Source organism: Corvus hawaiiensis, chromosome 38, assembly GCF_020740725.1.
Source record: "Corvus hawaiiensis isolate bCorHaw1 chromosome 38, bCorHaw1.pri.cur, whole genome shotgun sequence".
Classification (NCBI taxonomy): Eukaryota; Metazoa; Chordata; class Aves; order Passeriformes; family Corvidae; genus Corvus; species Corvus hawaiiensis.
The window spans coordinates 129,537-147,920 of record NC_063250.1 but is presented as its reverse complement, the minus strand read 5'-3'; the positions used below and the strand labels follow the sequence as shown (position 1 = coordinate 147,920).

Below are 18,384 nucleotides of genomic sequence, written 5' to 3'. Positions count from 1 at the left end.
TTGGGGTCCTTTAGGAACCTTTTGGGCTTCTCTATTAATTTCTGGGTGTCCCATGACCATTTGGGTTTCCCATGATTTTTTTTGGGCTTTCCCATGACCATTCCCGGGTGTCCCCATGACCATTTTGGGGTCCTTTAGGAACCTTTTGGGCTTCCCAGTGAATTCCCGGGTACCCCCATGACCATTTCGGGGTTCCCCCCACAGCTCTCTCAGCATCCAGGTCCCGACTCGCCCATTTTCTTGCCCGAGGACCCTCCGTGGCTGTGGGCTCTGGCCAAGGCCTGGGTGCGCAGCGCCGAGTTCCACGTGCACGAGGGGCTCACGCACCTGCTGCGGGCTCACCTGCTGGGTGAGGTGTTCGCCCTGGCCACCCTGCGCCAGCTGCCCCCCCAGCACCCCGTCTTCAAGGTACCCCAAAACCAAAACCGCCCCCCCAAACAAAAAAAAACCCCACCCGAAAAGCTCCGTCCTAAAACCCCGAAACTCGCCTGAAAAAATCCCTTCACCCACCTAAAAAAAGCCTCCCGAGATTTGGGGACCCCCCCCGGGTGTGTTTTGGAGTGGGGGGGGGGTCCCAAAGGAAGGTGCCCCCCCCGAACCTCTTCAAGGTACCCCCAAACCCCCCCCCCCATACAAAAAAACCCCACCCAAAAAGCTCCGTCCTAAACCCCAAGCCTCGCCTGAAAAAAGCCAAGCTTTAAAAATCCCCTCCTAAAAAACTCCTCGAGATTTGGGGACCCCCCCGGGTGTTTTTTGGAGTGGGGGGGGGTCCCAGGGGAAGGTGCCCCCCCCAAAACCCCCTCTTCAAGGTACCCCAAACCCCCCCCACCCAAAAAAACCCCACTCGAAAAGCTCCGTCCTAAACCCCAAACCGCGCCTGAAAAAATCCTCTCCCCCCCACCCAAAAAACGCCCCCGAGATTTGGGGACCCCCCCCGGGTGTTTTTTGGGGTGGGGGGGGTCCCAGGGGAGGGTGCCCCCTCCCCATTTCCCGGTGCCCCCCGTGCCCCCCCCCGTCCCCCGTGCCCCCCATGCCCCCCTCCCCATTTCCCAGTACCCCCCTCACCCCCTGCCCCCCCACAGCTGCTGGTGCCCCACACCCGGTTCACGGTGCCCCCTCCCCAATTCCCGGTGCCCCCCTCCCCAATTCCCGGTGCCCCCCCTCACCCCGTGCCCCCCCGTGCCCCCTCCCCAATTCCCGGTGCCCCCCGTGCCCCCCCAGCTGCTGCTGCCCCACACCCGGTTCATGGTGCCCCCTCCCCAATTCCTGGTGCCCCCCCCTCACCCCGTGCCCCCCCGTGCCCCCTCCCCAATTCCCGGTGCCCCCCGTGCCCCCCCAGCTGCTGCTGCCCCACACCCGCTTCACGGTGCCCCCCTCCCCATTTCCCAGTGCCCCCCCCTCACCCTGTGCCCCCCCAGGCCCCCCTCCCCATTTCCCGGTGCCCCCCGTGCCCCCCCATGCCCCCCCTCCCCATTTCCCAGTGTCCCCCCCTCACCCCGTGCCCCCCCGTGCCCCCTCCCCAATTCCCGGTGCCCCCCTCACCCCGTGCCCCCCCAGCTGCTGGTGCCCCACACCCGCTTCACGGTGCCCCCTCCCCAATTCCCGGTGCCCCCCTCACCCCGTGCCCCCCCAGCTGCTGCTGCCCCACACCCGCTTCACGGTGCCCCCTCCCCAATTCCCGGTGCCCCCCTCACCCCGTGCCCCCCCAGCTGCTGGTGCCCCACACCCGCTTCACGGTGCCCCCTCCCCATTTCCCAGTGCCCCCCCTCACCCTGTGCCCCCCCAGGCCCCCTCCCCATTTCCCGGTGCCCCCCCGTGCCCCCCCATGCTCCCCTCCCCATTTCCCAGTGTCCCCCCCCTCACCCCGTGCCCCCCCCGTGCCCCCTCCCCCATTCCCACTGCCCCCCGTGCCCCCCCTCACCCGGTGCCCTCCCCAATTCCCGTTGCTCCCCTCACCCCGTGCCCCCCCCCGTGCCCCCTCCCCATTTCCCGGTGCCCCCCGTGCCCCCCCTCACCCCGTGCCCCCCCCGTGCCCCCCCCCCCCCATTTCCCGGTGCCCCCTCCCCAATTCCCGGTGCCCCCCCTCACCCCGTGCCTCCCCGTGCCCCCTCCCCAATTCCCGGTGCCCCCCGTGCCCCCCCACAGCTGCTGGTGCCCCCACACCCGGTTCACGGTGCCCCCTCCCCATTTCCCGGTGCCCCCCTCCCCATTTCCCGGTGCCCCCCGTGCCCCCCGTGCCCCCCTCACCCTGTGCCTCCCCCCGTGCCCCCCCGTGCCCCCCTCACCCGGTGCCCCCCCGTGCCCCCCCCAGCTGCTGGTGCCCCACACCCGCTTCACGGTGCCCCCTCCCCATTTCCCGGTGCCCCCCTCCCCAATTCCCGGTGCCCCCCCTCACCCCGTGCCCCCCCAGCTGCTGGTGCCCCACACCCGGTTCACGGTGCAGATCGGGGCCCTCGCCCGGCGCTTCCTCCTCAACCCCGGGGGGGTCTTCGACAGGGTCGGTAATGGGGGGGGGTCTGGGGGGGTCTGGGGTCTGGGGTCTTCGACAGGGTCAGTAATGAGGGGGGGTCTGGGGGGGTCTGGGGCTCTGGGGGGATCTGAGGGTCCTGGGGGGGTCTGAGGGGTTCGACAGGGTCAGTAATGGGGGGGGGGTCCGGGGGGATCTGGGGGGGGTCTGGGGATCTTTGGGGGCTTCGATGGGGTTGGTTACGGGGGGAGTCTGGGGGCTTCGATGGGGTCAGTAACGAGAGGGGGTCTGGGGGGGCCTGGGGCTCTGAGGGGATCTGGAGGGGTCTGGGGGCTTTGATGGGGCCTGGGGGGGTCTGGGGGGCTTCTGGGGGTCTGGGGGCTTCGATGGGGTCGGTAATGAGGGGGGTCTGGGGGGTCTGGGGGCTTCAATGGGGTCAGTAACGGGGGGGTCTGGGGGTTCTGGGGGTCTGGGGGCTTCAATGGGGTCAGTAATGAGGGGGGGGTCTGGGGGCTTCGATGGCGTCGGTACCGGGGGGGGATCCAGGGGTCTGGGGGGGTCCGGGGGGCTTTGGGGGTCTTCGGGGGGGTCTGGGGGGGTCTGGGGGCTTTGATGGGGTCGGTAATGAGGGGGGTCTGGGGGGGCGGGGTCCCAAAGGGATTGGGGGGGGTCCGGATTTGGGTGGGAATTGCTGGAATTGAGGTGGGAATTGCTGGGATTGAGGTGGGAATTGCCAGGATTTGGGTGGATTTCCCGGGATTTGGGTGGGATTTGGGTGGGAATTCCAGGATTTGGGTGGGATTTCCCGGGATTTGGGTGGGATTTGGGTGGGAATTCCCAGGATTTGGGTGGGAATTCCCGGGATTTGGGTGGGATTTCCCAGGATTTGGGTGGGATTTCCCAGGATTTGGGTGCCATTACCGTGTCCCCCCCTGTCCGCAGGCGGTGGCGCTGGGCCAGCGGGGGGATTGGGGTGGGATTTGGGTGGGAATTGCTCGGATTTGGGTGGGAATTCCCGGGATTTGAGTGGGATTTGGGTGGGAATTCCAGGATTTGGGTGGGATTTCCCGGGATTTGGGTGGGATTTGGGTGGGAATTCCCAGGATTTGAGTGGGATTTCCCAGGATTTGGGTGGGATTTCCCGGGATTTGGGTGAGAATTCCTGGGATTTGGGTGGGATTTGGGTGAGAATTCCAGGATTTGGGTGAGAATTCCCAGGATTTGAGTGGGATTTGGGTGAGAATTCCCGGGATGTGGGTGGGAATTCCCAGGATTTGGGTGGGATTTCCCGGGATTTGGGTGGGATTTGGGTGGGAATTCCCAGGATTTGGGTGGGAATTCCTGGGATTTGAGTGGGATTTGGGTGAGAATTCCTGGGATTTGGGTGGGAATTCCCAGGATTTGAGTGGGATTTGGGTGGGAATTCCAGGATTTGGGTGGGAATTCCCAGGATTTGAGTGGGATTTGGGTGAGAATTCCCGGGATGTGGGTGGGATTTGGGTGGGAATTCCAGGATTTGAGTGGGATTTCCCAGGATTTGGGTGGGAATTCCAGGATTTGGGGGGGATTTCCCGGGATTTGGGTGGGATTTGGGTGGGATTTCCCGGGATTTGGGTAGGAATTCCAGGATTTGGGTGGGATTTGGGTGGGATTTCCCGGGATTTGGGTGGGAATTCCCGGGATTTGGGTGCCATCGCCGTGTCCCCCCCGTGCCCGCAGGCGGTGGCCCTGGGCCGCCGGGGGCTGCTGGCCCTGGTGGCCCGGGGGCTGCGGGAGCTGCGCTGGCGCTCGCTGGTGCTGCCCCGGGACCTTCGGCACCGCGGCGTCACCGGCACCGCCCGGCACCACTTCGGCCACGACGCCACCAAGGTGTGGGGAGCCATCCGCAGGTGGGGACACCCCCGGGACACCCCTGGGAACCTCTGGGAACCCCTGGAACCTCTGGGACACCCCTGGGACACCCCTGGGACACCTCTGGGACACCCCTGGGACACCCCCGGGAACCCCTGGGACACCCCCGGGACACCCCCGGGACACCCCCGGGACACCCCCGGGACACCCCTGGGACACCCCCGGGACACCCCTGGGACACCCCTGGGACACCCCCGGGACACCCCCGGGACACCCCCGGGAACCCCTGGGACACCCCCGGGACACCCCCTGGGACACCCCCGGGACACCCCCGGGACACCCCCGGGACACCCCCGGGACACCCCTGGGACACCCCTGGGACACCCCCGGGACACCCCCGGGACACCCCCGGGAACCCCTGGGACACCCCCGGGACACCCCCGGGACACCCCCGGGACACCCCTGGGACACCCCCGGGACACCCCCGGGACACCCCCCGGGACACCCCTGGGACACCCCCGGGAACCCCTGGGACACCTCTGGGACACCCCTGGGACACCCCTGGGACACCCCTGGGACACCCCCGGGACACCCCTGGGACACCCCCGGACACCCATTCTCCCCCCCTCCAGTATCCCCAGTATCCCCAGTGATGTCCCCCAGTATCCCCAGTGTCCCCAGTGGCATCCCCAGTGTCCCCAGTGACATCCCCAGTACCCACAGTGTCCCCAGTGGCATCCCCAGTGCCCCCAGTGATGTCTCCCAGTATCCCCAGTGTCCCCAGTGACATCCCCAGTGTCCCCCAGTGCCCCCAGTGATGTCCCCAGTATCCCCAGTATCCCCAGTGATGTCTCCCAGTATCCCCAGTGTCCCCAGTGGCATCCCCAGTGTCCCCAGTATCCCCAGTGATGTCTCCCAGTGTCCCCAGTGGCATCCCCAGTGTCCCCAGTATCCCCAGCAATGTCCCCCAGTGTCCCCAGTATCCCAGCGATGTCCCCCAGTATCCCCAGTATCCCCAGTGATGTCTCCCAGTATCCCCAGTACCCACAGTGTCCCCAGTATCCCCAGCGATGTCCCCCAGTATCCCCAGTGATGTCCCCCAGTGTCCCTGATGTCCCCAGTGATGTCCCCAGTATTGCCCAGTATCCCCCGTGTCCCCAGTGATGGCCCCCAGTATACCCAGTGGCATCCCCAGTATCCCAGTATTTGCAGTACCCACAGTGTCCCCAGCGATGTCCCCCAGTGTCCCCAGTATCACCAGTGTCCCAGTGACATCCCCCAGTATCCCCAGCGATGTCCCCCAGTGTCCCCAGTATCACCAGTGTCCCCAGTGACATCCTCCAGTATCCCCAGCGATGTCCCCCAGTGTCCCCAGTATCACCAGTGTCCCCAGTGTCCCCAGTGACATCCCCCAGTATCCCCAGCGATGTCCCCAGTGTCCCCAGTATCACCAGTGTCCCCAGTGACATCCCCCAGTATCCCCAGCGATGTCCCCCAGTGTCCCGATGTCCCCAGTGCCCCCAGTGCCATCCCAGTGTCCCTGATGTCCCCCAGTATGCCCAGCGATGTACCCCAGTGTCCCCAGTATCCCCAGTGCCACCCCCAGTATGCCAGTATGCCCAGTATGCCCAGTATGCCCCGTTCCAGGTTCGTGGGTGCCCTCCTGCTCTCTTTTACCCCAGTGCCACTCCCAGTATGCCCAGTATGCCCAGTTTACTCATTCCCAGTTTCCTGGGTGCCCTCCTGGCTCTCTGTTACCCCAGTGCCACTCCCAGTATGCCCAGTATGCCCAGTTTGCCCCGTTCCAGGTTCGTGGGTGCCCTCCTGGCTCTCTTTTACCCCAGTGCCACCCCCAGTATGCCCAGTATGCCCAGTTTGCCCCATTCCAGGTTCGTGGGTGCTGTCCTGGCTCTCTTTTACCCCAGTGCCACTCCCAGTATGCCCAGTATGCCCAGTTTAGCCATTCCCAGGTTCGTGGGTGCTGTCCTGGCTCTCTTTTACCCCAGTGCCACTCCCAGTATGCCCAGTATGCCCAGTTTACCCATTCCCAGGTTGGTGGGTGCCCTCCTGGCTCTCTTTTACCCCAGTGCCACTCCCAGTATGCCCAGTATGCCCAGTTTACTCATTCCAGGTTGGTGGGTGCCCTCCTGGCTCTCTTTTACCCCAGTGCCACTCCCAGTATGCCCAGTATGCCCAGTATGCCCAGTTTACCCCATTCCAGGTTGGTGGGTGCCCTCCTGGCTCTCTTTTACCCCAGTGCCACCCCCAGTATGCCCAGTATGCCCAGTTTGCCCATTCCAGGTTGGTGGGTGCCCTCCTGGCTCTCTTTTACCCCAGTGCCACTCCCAGTATGCCCAGTATGCCCAGTTTACCCCGTTCCAGGTTCGTGGGTGCCCTCCTGGCTCTCTTTTACCCCAGTGCCACTCCCAGTATGCCCAGTATGCCCAGTTTGCCCCGTTCCAGGTTCATGGGTGCCCTCCTGGCTCTCTTTTACCCCAGTGCCACTCCCAGTATGCCCAGTATGCCCAGTTTGCCCATTCCAGGTTCGTGGGTGCCCTCCTGGCTCTCTTTTACCCCAGTGCCACTCCCAGTATGCCCAGTATGCCCAGTTTACCCATTCCCAGGTTCATGGGTGCCCTCCTGGCTCTCTTTTACCCCAGTGCCACTCCCAGTATGCCCAGTATGCCCAGTTTGCCCATTCCAGGTTCGTGAGTGCCCTCCTGGCTCTCTTTTACCCCAGTGCCACCCCCAGTATGCCCAGTATGCCCAGTATGCCCAGTTTGCCCCGTTCCAGGTTCGTGGGTGCCCTCCTGGCTCTCTTTTACCCCAGTGCCACTCCCAGTATGCCCAGTATGCCCAGTATGCCCCGTTCCAGGTTGGTGGGTGCCCTCCTGGCTCTCTTTTACCCCAGTGCCACCCCCAGTATGCCCAGTATGCCCAGTTTGCCCCATTCCAGGTTCGTGGGTGCCCTCCTGGCTCTCTTTTACCCCAGTGCCACTCCCAGTATGCCCAGTATGCCCAGTTTGCCCCGTTCCAGGTTCGTGGGTGCCCTCCTGGCTCTCTGTTACCCCAGTGCCACTCCCAGTATGCCCAGTATGCCCAGTTTGCCCCATTCCAGGTTGGTGGGTGCCCTCCTGGCTCTCTTTTACCCCAGTGCCACTCCCAGTATGCCCAGTATGCCCAGTTTACTCATTCCCAGTTTCCTGGGTGCCCTCCTGGCTCTCTTTTACCCCAGTGCCACTCCCAGTATCCCCAGTATGCCCAGTATGCCCAGTATGCCCCGTTCCAGGTTCGTGGGTGCCCTCCTGGCTCTCTTTTACCCCAGTGCCACCCCCAGTATGCCCAGTATGCCCAGTTTACCCCATTCCAGGTTGGTGGGTGCCCTCCTGGCTCTCTTTTACCCCAGTGCCACTCCCAGTATGCCCAGTATGCCCAGTTTGCCCATTCCCAGGTTCATGGGTGCCCTCCTGGCTCTCTTTTACCCCAGTGCCACTCCCAGTATGCCCAGTATGCCCAGTTTACCCCGTTCCAGGTTGGTGGGTGCCCTCCTGGCTCTCTTTTACCCCAGTGCCACCCCCAGTATGCCCAGTATGCCCAGTTTGCCCATTCCAGGTTGGTGGGTGCCCTCCTGGCTCTCTTTTACCCCAGTGCCACCCCCAGTATGCCCAGTATGCCCAGTTTGCCCCATTCCAGGTTGGTGGGTGCCCTCCTGGCTCTCTTTTACCCCAGTGCCACTCCCAGTATGCCCAGTATGCCCAGTTTGCCCCGTTCCAGGTTCGTGGGTGCCCTCCTGGCTCTCTTTTACCCCAGTGCCACTCCCAGTATGCCCAGTATGCCCAGTTTAGCCATTCCCAGGTTCGTGGGTGCTGTCCTGGCTCTCTTTTACCCCAGTGCCACTCCCAGTATGCCCAGTATGCCCAGTTTACTCATTCCCAGGTTCGTGGGTGCCCTCCTGGCTCTCTTTTACCCCAGTGCCACTCCCAGTATGCCCAGTATGCCCAGTATGCCCCATTCCAGGTTCGTGGGTGCCCTCCTGGCTCTCTGTTACCCCAGTGCCACCCCCAGTATGCCCAGTATGCCCAGTTTACCCCATTCCAGGTTGGTGGGTGCCCTCCTGGCTCTCTTTTACCCCAGTGCCACTCCCAGTATGCCCAGTATGCCCAGTTTGCCCCGTTCCAGGTTCGTGGGTGCCCTCCTGGCTCTCTGTTACCCCAGTGCCACCCCCAGTATGCCCAGTATGCCCAGTTTACCCATTCCAGGTTGGTGGGTGCCCTCCTGGCTCTCTGTTACCCCAGTGCCACCCCCAGTATGCCCAGTATGCCCAGTTTACCCCATTCCAGGTTGGTGGGTGCCCTCCTGGCTCTCTTTTACCCCAGTGCCACTCCCAGTATGCCCAGTATGCCCAGTTTGCCCATTCCAGGTTGGTGGGTGCCCTCCTGGCTCTCTTTTACCCCAGTGCCACTCCCAGTATGCCCAGTATGCCCAGTTTGCCCCGTTCCAGGTTCGTGGGTGCCCTCCTGGCTCTCTGTTACCCCAGTGCCACTCCCAGTATGCCCAGTATGCCCAGTTTGCCCCGTTCCAGGTTCGTGGGTGCCCTCCTGGCTCTCTTTTACCCCAGTGCCACTCCCAGTATGCCCAGTATGCCCAGTTTGCCCCATTCCAGGTTGGTGGGTGCCCTCCTGGCTCTCTTTTACCCCAGTGCCACTCCCAGTATGCCCAGTATGCCCAGTTTACCCATTCCCAGGTTCGTGGGTGCTGTCCTGGCTCTCTTTTACCCCAGTGCCACCCCCAGTATGCCCAGTATGCCCAGTTTGCCCATTCCAGGTTGGTGGGTGCCCTCCTGGCTCTCTTTTACCCCAGTGCCACCCCCAGTATCCCCAGTATGCCCAGTATGCCCAGTATGCCCCGTTCCAGGTTCGTGGGTGCCCTCCTGGCTCTCTTTTACCCCAGTGCCACTCCCAGTATGCCCAGTATGCCCAGTTTGCCCCGTTCCAGGTTCATGGGTGCCCTCCTGGCTCTCTTTTACCCCAGTGCCACTCCCAGTATCCCCAGTATGCCCAGTTTGCCCCGTTCCAGGTTCGTGGGTGCCCTCCTGGCTCTCTTTTACCCCAGTGCCACTCCCAGTATGCCCAGTATGCCCAGTTTAGCCATTCCCAGGTTCGTGGGTGCTGTCCTGGCTCTCTTTTACCCCAGTGCCACCCCCAGTATGCCCAGTATGCCCAGTTTGCCCCATTCCAGGTTGGTGGGTGCCCTCCTGGCTCTCTTTTACCCCAGTGCCACCCCCAGTATGCCCAGTATGCCCAGTTTGCCCCATTCCAGGTTGGTGGGTGCCCTCCTGGCTCTCTGTTACCCCAGTGCCACCCCCAGTATGCCCAGTATGCCCAGTTTGCCCCGTTCCAGGTTCGTGGGTGCCCTCCTGGCTCTCTTTTACCCAGTGCCACTCCCAGTATGCCCAGTATGCCCAGTTTACCCATTCCCAGGTTCGTGGGTGCCCTCCTGGCTCTCTTTTACCCCAGTGCCACTCCCAGTATGCCCAGTATGCCCAGTTTACCCCGTTCCAGGTTCGTGGGTGCCCTCCTGGCTCTCTTTTACCCCAGTGCCACTCCCAGTATGCCCAGTATGCCCAGTTTAGCCATTCCCAGGTTCGTGGGTGCTGTCCTGGCTCTCTTTTACCCCAGTGCCACTCCCAGTATGCCCAGTATGCCCAGTTTACTCATTCCAGGTTGGTGGGTGCCCTCCTGGCTCTCTTTTACCCCAGTGCCACTCCCAGTATGCCCAGTATGCCCAGTATGCCCAGTTTACCCCATTCCAGGTTGGTGGGTGCCCTCCTGGCTCTCTTTTACCCCAGTGCCACTCCCAGTATGCCCAGTATGCCCAGTTTGCCCTGTTCCAGGTTCGTGGGTGCCCTCCTGGCTCTCTTTTACCCCAGTGCCACCCCCAGTATGCCCAGTATGCCCAGTTTGCCCATTCCAGGTTGGTGGGTGCCCTCCTGGCTCTCTTTTACCCCAGTTGCCACCCCCAGTATGCCCAGTATGCCCAGTTTGCCCATTCCCAGGTTCGTGGGTGCCCTCCTGGCTCTCTTTTACCCCAGTGCCACCCCCAGTATGCCCAGTATGCCCAGTTTGCCCCGTTCCAGGTTCGTGGGTGCCCTCCTGGCTCTCTTTTACCCCAGTGCCACTCCCAGTATGCCCAGTATGCCCAGTTTGCCCCGTTCCAGGTTCATGGGTGCCCTCCTGGCTCTCTTTTACCCCAGTGCCACTCCCAGTATGCCCAGTATGCCCAGTTTGCCCATTCCAGGTTGGTGGGTGCCCTCCTGGCTCTCTTTTACCCCAGTGCCACTCCCAGTATGCCCAGTATGCCCAGTTTGCCCATTCCAGGTTCGTGGGTGCCCTCCTGGCTCTCTTTTACCCCAGTGCCACTCCCAGTATGCCCAGTATGCCCAGTTTACTCATTCCCAGTTTCCTGGGTGCCCTCCTGGCTCTCTTTTACCCCAGTGCCACCCCCAGTATGCCCAGTATGCCCAGTTTACCCATTCCCAGGTTCGTGGGTGCTGTCCTGGCTCTCTTTTACCCCAGTGCCACTCCCAGTATGCCCAGTATGCCCAGTTTACCCATTCCAGGTTGGTGGGTGCCCTCCTGGCTCTCTTTTACCCCAGTGCCACTCCCAGTATGCCCAGTATGCCCAGTTTGCCCCATTCCAGGTTCGTGGGTGCCCTCCTGGCTCTCTTTTACCCCAGTGCCACTCCCAGTATGCCCAGTATGCCCAGTTTGCCCATTCCCAGGTTCATGGGTGCCCTCCTGGCTCTCTTTTACCCCAGTGCCACTCCCAGTATGCCCAGTATGCCCAGTTTGCCCATTCCAGGTTCGTGAGTGCCCTCCTGGCTCTCTTTTACCCCAGTGCCACTCCCAGTATACCCAGTATGCCCAGTTTACCCCGTTCCAGGTTGGTGGGTGCCCTCCTGGCTCTCTTTTACCCCAGTGCCACTCCCAGTATGCCCAGTATGCCCAGTTTGCCCCGTTCCAGGTTCATGGGTGCCCTCCTGGCTCTCTTTTACCCCAGTGCCACTCCCAGTATGCCCAGTATGCCCAGTTTACCCCGTTCCAGGTTCGTGGGTGCCCTCCTGGCTCTCTTTTACCCCAGTGCCACTCCCAGTATGCCCAGTATGCCCAGTTTGCCCATTCCAGGTTCGTGGGTGCCCTCCTGGCTCTCTTTTACCCCAGTGCCACTCCCAGTATGCCCAGTATGCCCAGTTTGCCCATTCCCAGGTTCGTGGGTGCCCTCCTGGCTCTCTTTTACCCCAGTGCCACTCCCAGTATGCCCAGTATGCCCAGTTTACTCATTCCAGGTTCGTGGGTGCCCTCCTGGCTCTCTTTTACCCCAGTGCCACCCCCAGTATGCCCAGTATGCCCAGTTTGCCCCGTTCCAGGTTCATGGGTGCCCTCCTGGCTCTCTTTTACCCCAGTGCCACTCCCAGTATGCCCAGTATGCCCAGTTTGCCCCGTTCCAGGTTGGTGAGTGCCCTCCTGGCTCTCTTTTACCCCAGTGCCACTCCCAGTATGCCCAGTATGCCCAGTATGCCCAGTTTACCCCATTCCAGGTTGGTGGGTGCCCTCCTGGCTCTCTTTTACCCCAGTGCCACTCCCAGTATGCCCAGTATGCCCAGTTTGCCCCGTTCCAGGTTCATGGGTGCCCTCCTGGCTCTCTTTTACCCCAGTGCCACTCCCAGTATGCCCAGTATGCCCAGTTTACCCATTCCCAGGTTCGTGGGTGCCCTCCTGGCTCTCTTTTACCCCTCGGACGGCGCCGTCCGGGAGGACCCCGAGCTCCAGGCCTGGGTCAGGGAGATCTTCCGGAGGGGCTTCCTGGGCCGGCGGCGCTCAGGTGGGCACGGGGGGGGCACAGGTGGGCACGGGGGCGGGGCACTGACCACTCAGGTGGGCACAGGGTTGGCATGGGGGGGGCACAGGTGGGCGCGGGGGCCTCCTCAGGTGGGCACTGACCCCTCAGGTGGGCACGAGAGGGGACACAGGTGACCCCTCAGGTGGGCACAGGGGACCCCCCGGCGGGCACTGTCCACTCAGGTGGGCACGGGGGGGGGGGCACAGGTGGGCACGGGGTGGGCACAGGTGACCCCTCAGGTAGGCACTGACCCCTCAGGTGGGCACAGGTGACCCCTCAAGTGGGCACAGGGGACCCCCCAGGCGGCACTGACCCCTCAGGTGGGGGCAGGGAGGAGGGAGTGACCCCTCAGGTGGGCACAGGGGACCCTCCGTGGGGCTGTGACCACTCAGGTGGGCACAGGGGAGTGGCACTGACCACTCAGATGGACACGGGCGGACCCCTCAGGTGGGCACTGACCACTCAGGTGGGTACAGGGAACCCCTCAGGTGGACACAGGTGACCCCCGGGGGATCACTGACCCCTCAGGTGGGCACTGACCACTCAGGTGGGCACGGGGGTTGGCACAGGTGACCCCTCAGGTGGGCACAGGTGACTCGCGGGCAGTCACTGGCCACTCAGGTGGGCACAAGGAGGGGGGAGTGACCCCTCAGGTGGGCACAGGGGAGTGGCACTGACCGCTCAGGTGGGCACAGGGAGGGGGGAGTGACCCCTCAGATGCCCCCTCAGGTGGGCACAGGGACCCTCAGGTGCCCCCTCAGGTGGGCAGAGGGGCCTGGGGCTGGCAGTGACCGCCCCGGTGACCGCTGGGTGCCCCCTGTGCCCCCAGGGGTGCCCTCCCGCCTGGACACCGTGCGCGGCCTGGTCACCTTCGTCACCACCATCATCTACACCTGCTCCGCCCACCACGCGGCCACCAACAGCGGCCAGGTGACCACCGAGCCCTGACCCCCCCCAGGAGTGACCCCTGAGTGACCCCTGACCCCCCCAGTGACCCCTGAGTGACCACTGACCCCCCAGTGACCCCTGAGTGACCCCTGACCCCCCAGTGACCCCTGACCCCCCCAGTGACCACTGACCCCCCAGTGACCACTGAGTGACCCCTGACACCCCCAGTGACCACTGAGTGACCACTGACCCCCGCAGTGACCACTGACCCCCCTCAGTGACCACTGAGCCCTGACCCCCCCAGGAGTGACCCCTGAGTGACCCCTGACCCCCCCAGTGACCACTGAGTGACCCCTGACCCCCCCAGTGACCACTGACCCCTGACCCCCCCGTGACCACCTGAGTGACCACTGACCCCCCTCAGTGATCACTGAGCCCTGACCCCCCCAGGAGTGACCACTGAGTGACCCCTGACCCCTCCAGGGACCCCTGAGTGACCACTGACCCCCCTCAGTGACCACTGAGTGACCACTGACCCCCCCAGTAGTGACCCCTGACCCCCCCAGTGACCACCTGAGTGACCACTCACCCCCCTCAGTGACCACTGAGCCCTGACCCCCCCAGGAGTGACCCCTGAGTGACCACTGACCCCCCCAGTGACCACTGAGTGACCACTGACACCCCCCAGTGACCCCCACCCCCCCCAGTGACCACTGACCCCTGACACCCCCAGTGACCACTGAGTGACCACTGACCCCCGCAGTGACCACTGACCCCCCTCAGTGACCACTGAGCCCTGACCCCCCCAGGAGTGACCCCTGAGTGACCCCTGACCCCCCCAGTGACCACTGAGTGACCCCTGACCCCCCCAGTGACCACTGACCCCTGACCCCCCCGTGACCACCTGAGTGACCACTGACCCCCCTCAGTGATCACTGAGCCCTGACCCCCCCAGGAGTGACCACTGAGTGACCCCTGACCCCTCCAGGGACCCCTGAGTGACCACTGACCCCCCTCAGTGACCACTGAGTGACCACTGACCCCCCCAGTAGTGACCCCTGACCCCCCCAGTGACCACCTGAGTGACCACTCACCCCCCTCAGTGACCACTGAGCCCTGACCCCCCCAGGAGTGACCCCTGAGTGACCACTGACCCCCCCAGTGACCACTGAGTGACCACTGACACCCCCAGTGACCCCCACCCCCCCAGTGACCACTGACCCCTGACACCCCCAGTGACCACTGAGTGACCACTGACCCCCCAGTGACCCGAGTGACCACTGACCCCCCCCAGTGACCCCCGACCCCCCCCAGTGACCACTGACCCCTGACCCCCCAGTGACCACTGAGTGACCACTGACCCCCCTCAGTGACCACTGAGCCCTGACCCCCCCAGGAGTGACCACTGAGTGACCCCTGACCCCCCCCAGTGACCCCTGAGTGACCCCTGACACCCCCAGTGACCACTGAGCCCTGACCCCCCCAGGAGTGACCACTGAGTGACCACTGACCCCCCTCAGTGACCACTGAGCCCTGACCCCCCCCAGGAGTGACCACTGAGTGACCCCTGACCCCCCCCAGGAGTGACCCCTGAGTGACCCCTGACCCCCCCAGTGACCACTGAGTGACCCCTGACCCCCCCAGTGACCACTGACCCCTGACCCCCCAGTGACCACTGAGTGACCACTGACCCCCCTCAGTGACCACTGACCTCCCCCAGTGACCCCTGAGTGACCACTGACCCCCCTCAGTGACCACTGAGCCCTGACCCCCCCAGTGACCACTGAGTGACCACTGACACCCCCAGTGACCCGAGTGACCCCTGACCCCCCAGTGACCACTGAGTGACCATTAACCCCCGCAGTGACCACTGACCCCCTCAGTGACCACTGAGTGACCACTGACCCCCGCAGTGACCCCTGACCTCCCCCAGTGACCCCTGAGTGACCCCTGACCCCCCCAGTGACCACTGAGTGACCACTGACCCCCGCAGTGACCACTGACCCCCCCCAGTGACCCCCGACCCCCCCAGTGACCACTGAGCCCTGACCCCCCCAGTAGTGACCCCTGACCCCCCCCAGTGACCCCCGCCCCCCCCAGTGGCCACTGACCCCCCAGTGACCACTGAGTGACCACTGACTCCCCCAGTGACCCCTGACCCCCCCAGTGACCCCTGAGTGACCACTGAACCCCCCTCAGTGACCCCCGCCCCCCCCAGTGGCCACTGACCCCCCAGTGACCCCTGAGTGACCACTGACCCCCCCAGTGGCCACTGACCCCCCCAGTGACCACTGAGTGACCGCTGACCCCCCCAGTGACCCCTGACCCCCAGTGACCCCCCAGTGACCACTGACCCCCCCTCGGTGACCACTGAGTGACCCCTAACCCCCAGTGACCCCTGACCCCCCCAGTGACCTCTGACCCCCCCAGGGACCCCTGAGTGACCACTGACCCCCCAGTGACCCCCGAGTGACCCCTGACCCCCCCAGTGACCCCTGACCCCCAGTGACCCCCCAGTGACCACTGACTCCCCCTCGGTGACCACTGAGTGACCCCTAACCCCCAGTGACCCCTGACCCCCCCCAGTGACCCCTGACCCCCCCAGGGACCCCTGAGTGACCACTGACCCCCCAGTGACCCCCGAGTGACCCCTGACCCCCCCAGGGACCCCTGAGTGACCACTGACCCCCCAGTGACCCCCGAGTGACCCCTGACCCCCCCAGTGACCCCTGAGTGACCACTGACCCCCCCAGTGACCACTGACCCCAAACCCTGGAGTATTTGGGGGGGGATTTGGGGGGGGTCTGAGGGGATTTCAGTGGTTTTGGGGGGGGGTCTCTGACGTTTGGGCTCTCTCTGTGCCCTTTTTGGGCTCTCTCTGGGACCTTTGGGGTCTCCCTGTGCCATTTTTGAGGTCTCTGCCCTTTGGAGTTTCTCAGGGACATTTTGGGCTCTGTCTCTGACATTTTTGGGCTCTCTCTGTGCCCTTTCTGGGGTCTCTCTGTGTCCTTTGGGGTCTCTCTGTGTCCTTTTGGGGTCTCTCTGTGCCCTTTTGGGGTCTCTCTCTGCCCTTTGGGGTTTCTCGGGGACATTTTGGCTCTGTCTCTGACATTTTTGGGCTCTCTCTGTGCCCTTTCTGGGGTCTCTCTGTGTCCTTTGGGGTCTCTCTGTGTCCTTTTGGGGTCTCTCTGTGCCCTTTTGGGGTCTCTCTCTGCCCTTTGGGGTTTCTCGGGGACATTTTGGGCTCTGACATTTTTGGGCTCTCTCTGTGCCATTTTTGGGCTCTCTCTGTGCCCTTTTTGGGGTCTCCCTGTGCCATTTTTGGGGTCTCTGCCCATTGGGGTTTCTCAGGGACATTTCAGCCTCCGTCTCTGACATTTTTGGGCTCTCTCTGTGTCCTTTGGGGTCTCTCTGTGTCCTTTTGGGGTCTCTCTCTGCCCTTTGGGGTTTCTCGGGGACATTTTGGCTCTGTCTCTGACATTTTTGGGCTCTCTCTGTGCCATTTTTGGGCTCTCTCCGTGCCATTTTTGGGGTTGCTCAGTTCGAGCTGTCGGCGTTTCCCCCGAACGCCCCCGCGGCCATGCGGCAGCCGCCGCCGCGCTCCAAGGCCGCGCTGTCCGAGCGGGAATTCCTGGCGGCGCTGCCGGCCATGAACACCACGGCCACGGTGCTGGCCGTGCTCTGGGTGCTCCGCAACGAGCCCATGGACCTGGTGAGACCCCAAAACCACCCCAAAAACCACCCTGGGACCCCACATCCACCCCAAAAGCCACCCCAAAACCACCCCAGGACCCCCAAACCTACCCCAAAATAACCCCAAAATAACCCCAAACGCCCAGGATCCACAAACTCCATCCAAGCCCAAAGCCACCCCAAAGCCACCCCAAAAACAACCCTGGGACCCCAAATCCACCCCAAAGCCCCCAGGATCCACAAACTCCATCCAAACCCACCCCAAAAACCACCTCAAAAACCACCCCGGGACCCCAAACCCACCCCAAATCCCCCCGGCCGTGCTCTGGGTGCTCTGCAACGAGCCCATGGACCTGGTGAGACCCCAAAACCACCCCAAAAACAGCCCTGGGACTCCAAACCCACCCCAAAGCCCATCACGGGACCCCAAACCCACCCCAAAAACCACCTCAAAAACCACCCCGGGACCCCAAACCCACCCCAAATCCCCCCGGCCGTGCTCTGGGTGCTCCGCAACGAGCCCATGGACCTGGTGAGACCCCAAAACCACCCCAAAAACAGCCCTGGGACCCCAAACCCACCCCAAAGCCCATCACGGGACCCCAAACCCACCCCAAAAACCACCCCAAAAACCACCCTGGGACCCCAAACCCACCCCAAATCCCCCCGGCCGTGCTCTGGGTGCTCCGCAACGAGCCCATGGACCTGGTGAGACCCCAAAACCACCCCAAAAACAGCCCTGGGACCCCAAACCCACCCCAAAGCCCATCCCGGGACCCCAAACCCACCCCAAAAACCACCCCAAAAACCACCCTGGGACCCCAAACCCACCCCAAACCCCCCCGGCCGTGCTCTGGGTGCTCCGCAAGGAGCCCATGGACCTGGTGAGACCCCAAAACCACCCCAAAACCCATCCTGGCACCCCAAAACCACCCCAAAACCACCCCAAAACCACCCCAGGACCCCCAAACCTACCCCAAAATAACCCCAAAATAACCCCAAACCCCCCAGCATCCACAAACTCCATCCAAACCCACCCCAAAAACCATCCCGGGACCCCAAACCCACCCCAAACCCCCTCAGGACCCCAAACCCACCCCAGAACCCCCACCCAGTGCCCCCAGTGCCCCCAGTAAATGCCGGCGCTGTCCCCGCAGCGGCCCCTGGGCCACTACCCCGACCGCCACTTCACCGAGGGGCCCCCCCGGCGCCTGATCCGGCGCTTCCGGCGCCGCCTGCGCCGAATCTCCCGTGAGATCCGCGCCCGGAACCAGGGCCTGGCCCGGCCCTACCCCTACCTGGACCCCGAGAACATCGAGAACAGCGTGGCCATCTGAGGGGGCCAAAAACATCCCGGAATAGCCCAAAACCACCCCAAAATAGCCCAAAAATACCCCAAAAATAGCCCAAAACCACCCCAAAATAGCCCCAAAATACCCCAAAATAGCCCAAAACCACCCCAAGGACATCGAGAACAGCGTGGCCATCTGAGGGGGTCAAAAACATCCTGAAATAGCCCAAAACCACCCCAAAATACCAAAAAAATACCCCGAAAATACCCCAAAAACACCCCAAAACCATCGAGA

At 63.4% G+C, this 18,384-nt stretch overlaps 1 protein-coding gene and 2 long non-coding RNA genes across 4 annotated transcripts in view; 1 reads left to right on the top strand and 2 right to left on the bottom strand.

The window, feature by feature from the left end:
• The window catches only part of LOC125319242 (polyunsaturated fatty acid lipoxygenase ALOX15B-like), a 37,841-nt gene that overhangs the window by 17,652 nt on the left and 1,805 nt on the right, over nt 1–18,384 (top strand). Inside the window, exons 10-16 of the mRNA XM_048290368.1 lie at nt 205–408; nt 2,411–2,497; nt 4,187–4,356; nt 12,078–12,199; nt 13,047–13,147; nt 16,647–16,817; nt 17,956–18,111. Coding sequence (XP_048146325.1) covers nt 205–408; nt 2,411–2,497; nt 4,187–4,356; nt 12,078–12,199; nt 13,047–13,147; nt 16,647–16,817; nt 17,956–18,111 — 1,011 coding nt within the window. The remainder of the gene's footprint in view (nt 1–204; nt 409–2,410; nt 2,498–4,186; nt 4,357–12,077; nt 12,200–13,046; nt 13,148–16,646; nt 16,818–17,955; nt 18,112–18,384) is intronic.
• On the bottom strand, nt 13,449–15,123 carry LOC125319251. Of its 2 annotated transcripts, XR_007200633.1 has the most exons (7): nt 14,779–14,865; nt 14,599–14,620; nt 14,375–14,432; nt 14,098–14,119; nt 13,861–13,901; nt 13,593–13,614; nt 13,449–13,485 (listed from the first exon to the last, which is right to left on the bottom strand). It is a non-coding gene; the product is annotated as an uncharacterized LOC125319251 (long non-coding RNA). The 2 variants fall into 2 exon arrangements; XR_007200634.1 differs by lacking the exons at nt 13,449–13,485; nt 13,593–13,614; nt 13,861–13,901; nt 14,098–14,119; nt 14,599–14,620 and adding exons at nt 14,962–14,983; nt 15,073–15,123 and having other exon boundaries at nt 14,420–14,432; nt 14,779–14,800.
• LOC125319252 lies at nt 16,099–16,348 on the bottom strand. Its single transcript, XR_007200635.1, has 2 exons — nt 16,216–16,348; nt 16,099–16,175 (listed from the first exon to the last, which is right to left on the bottom strand). It is a non-coding gene; the product is annotated as an uncharacterized LOC125319252 (long non-coding RNA).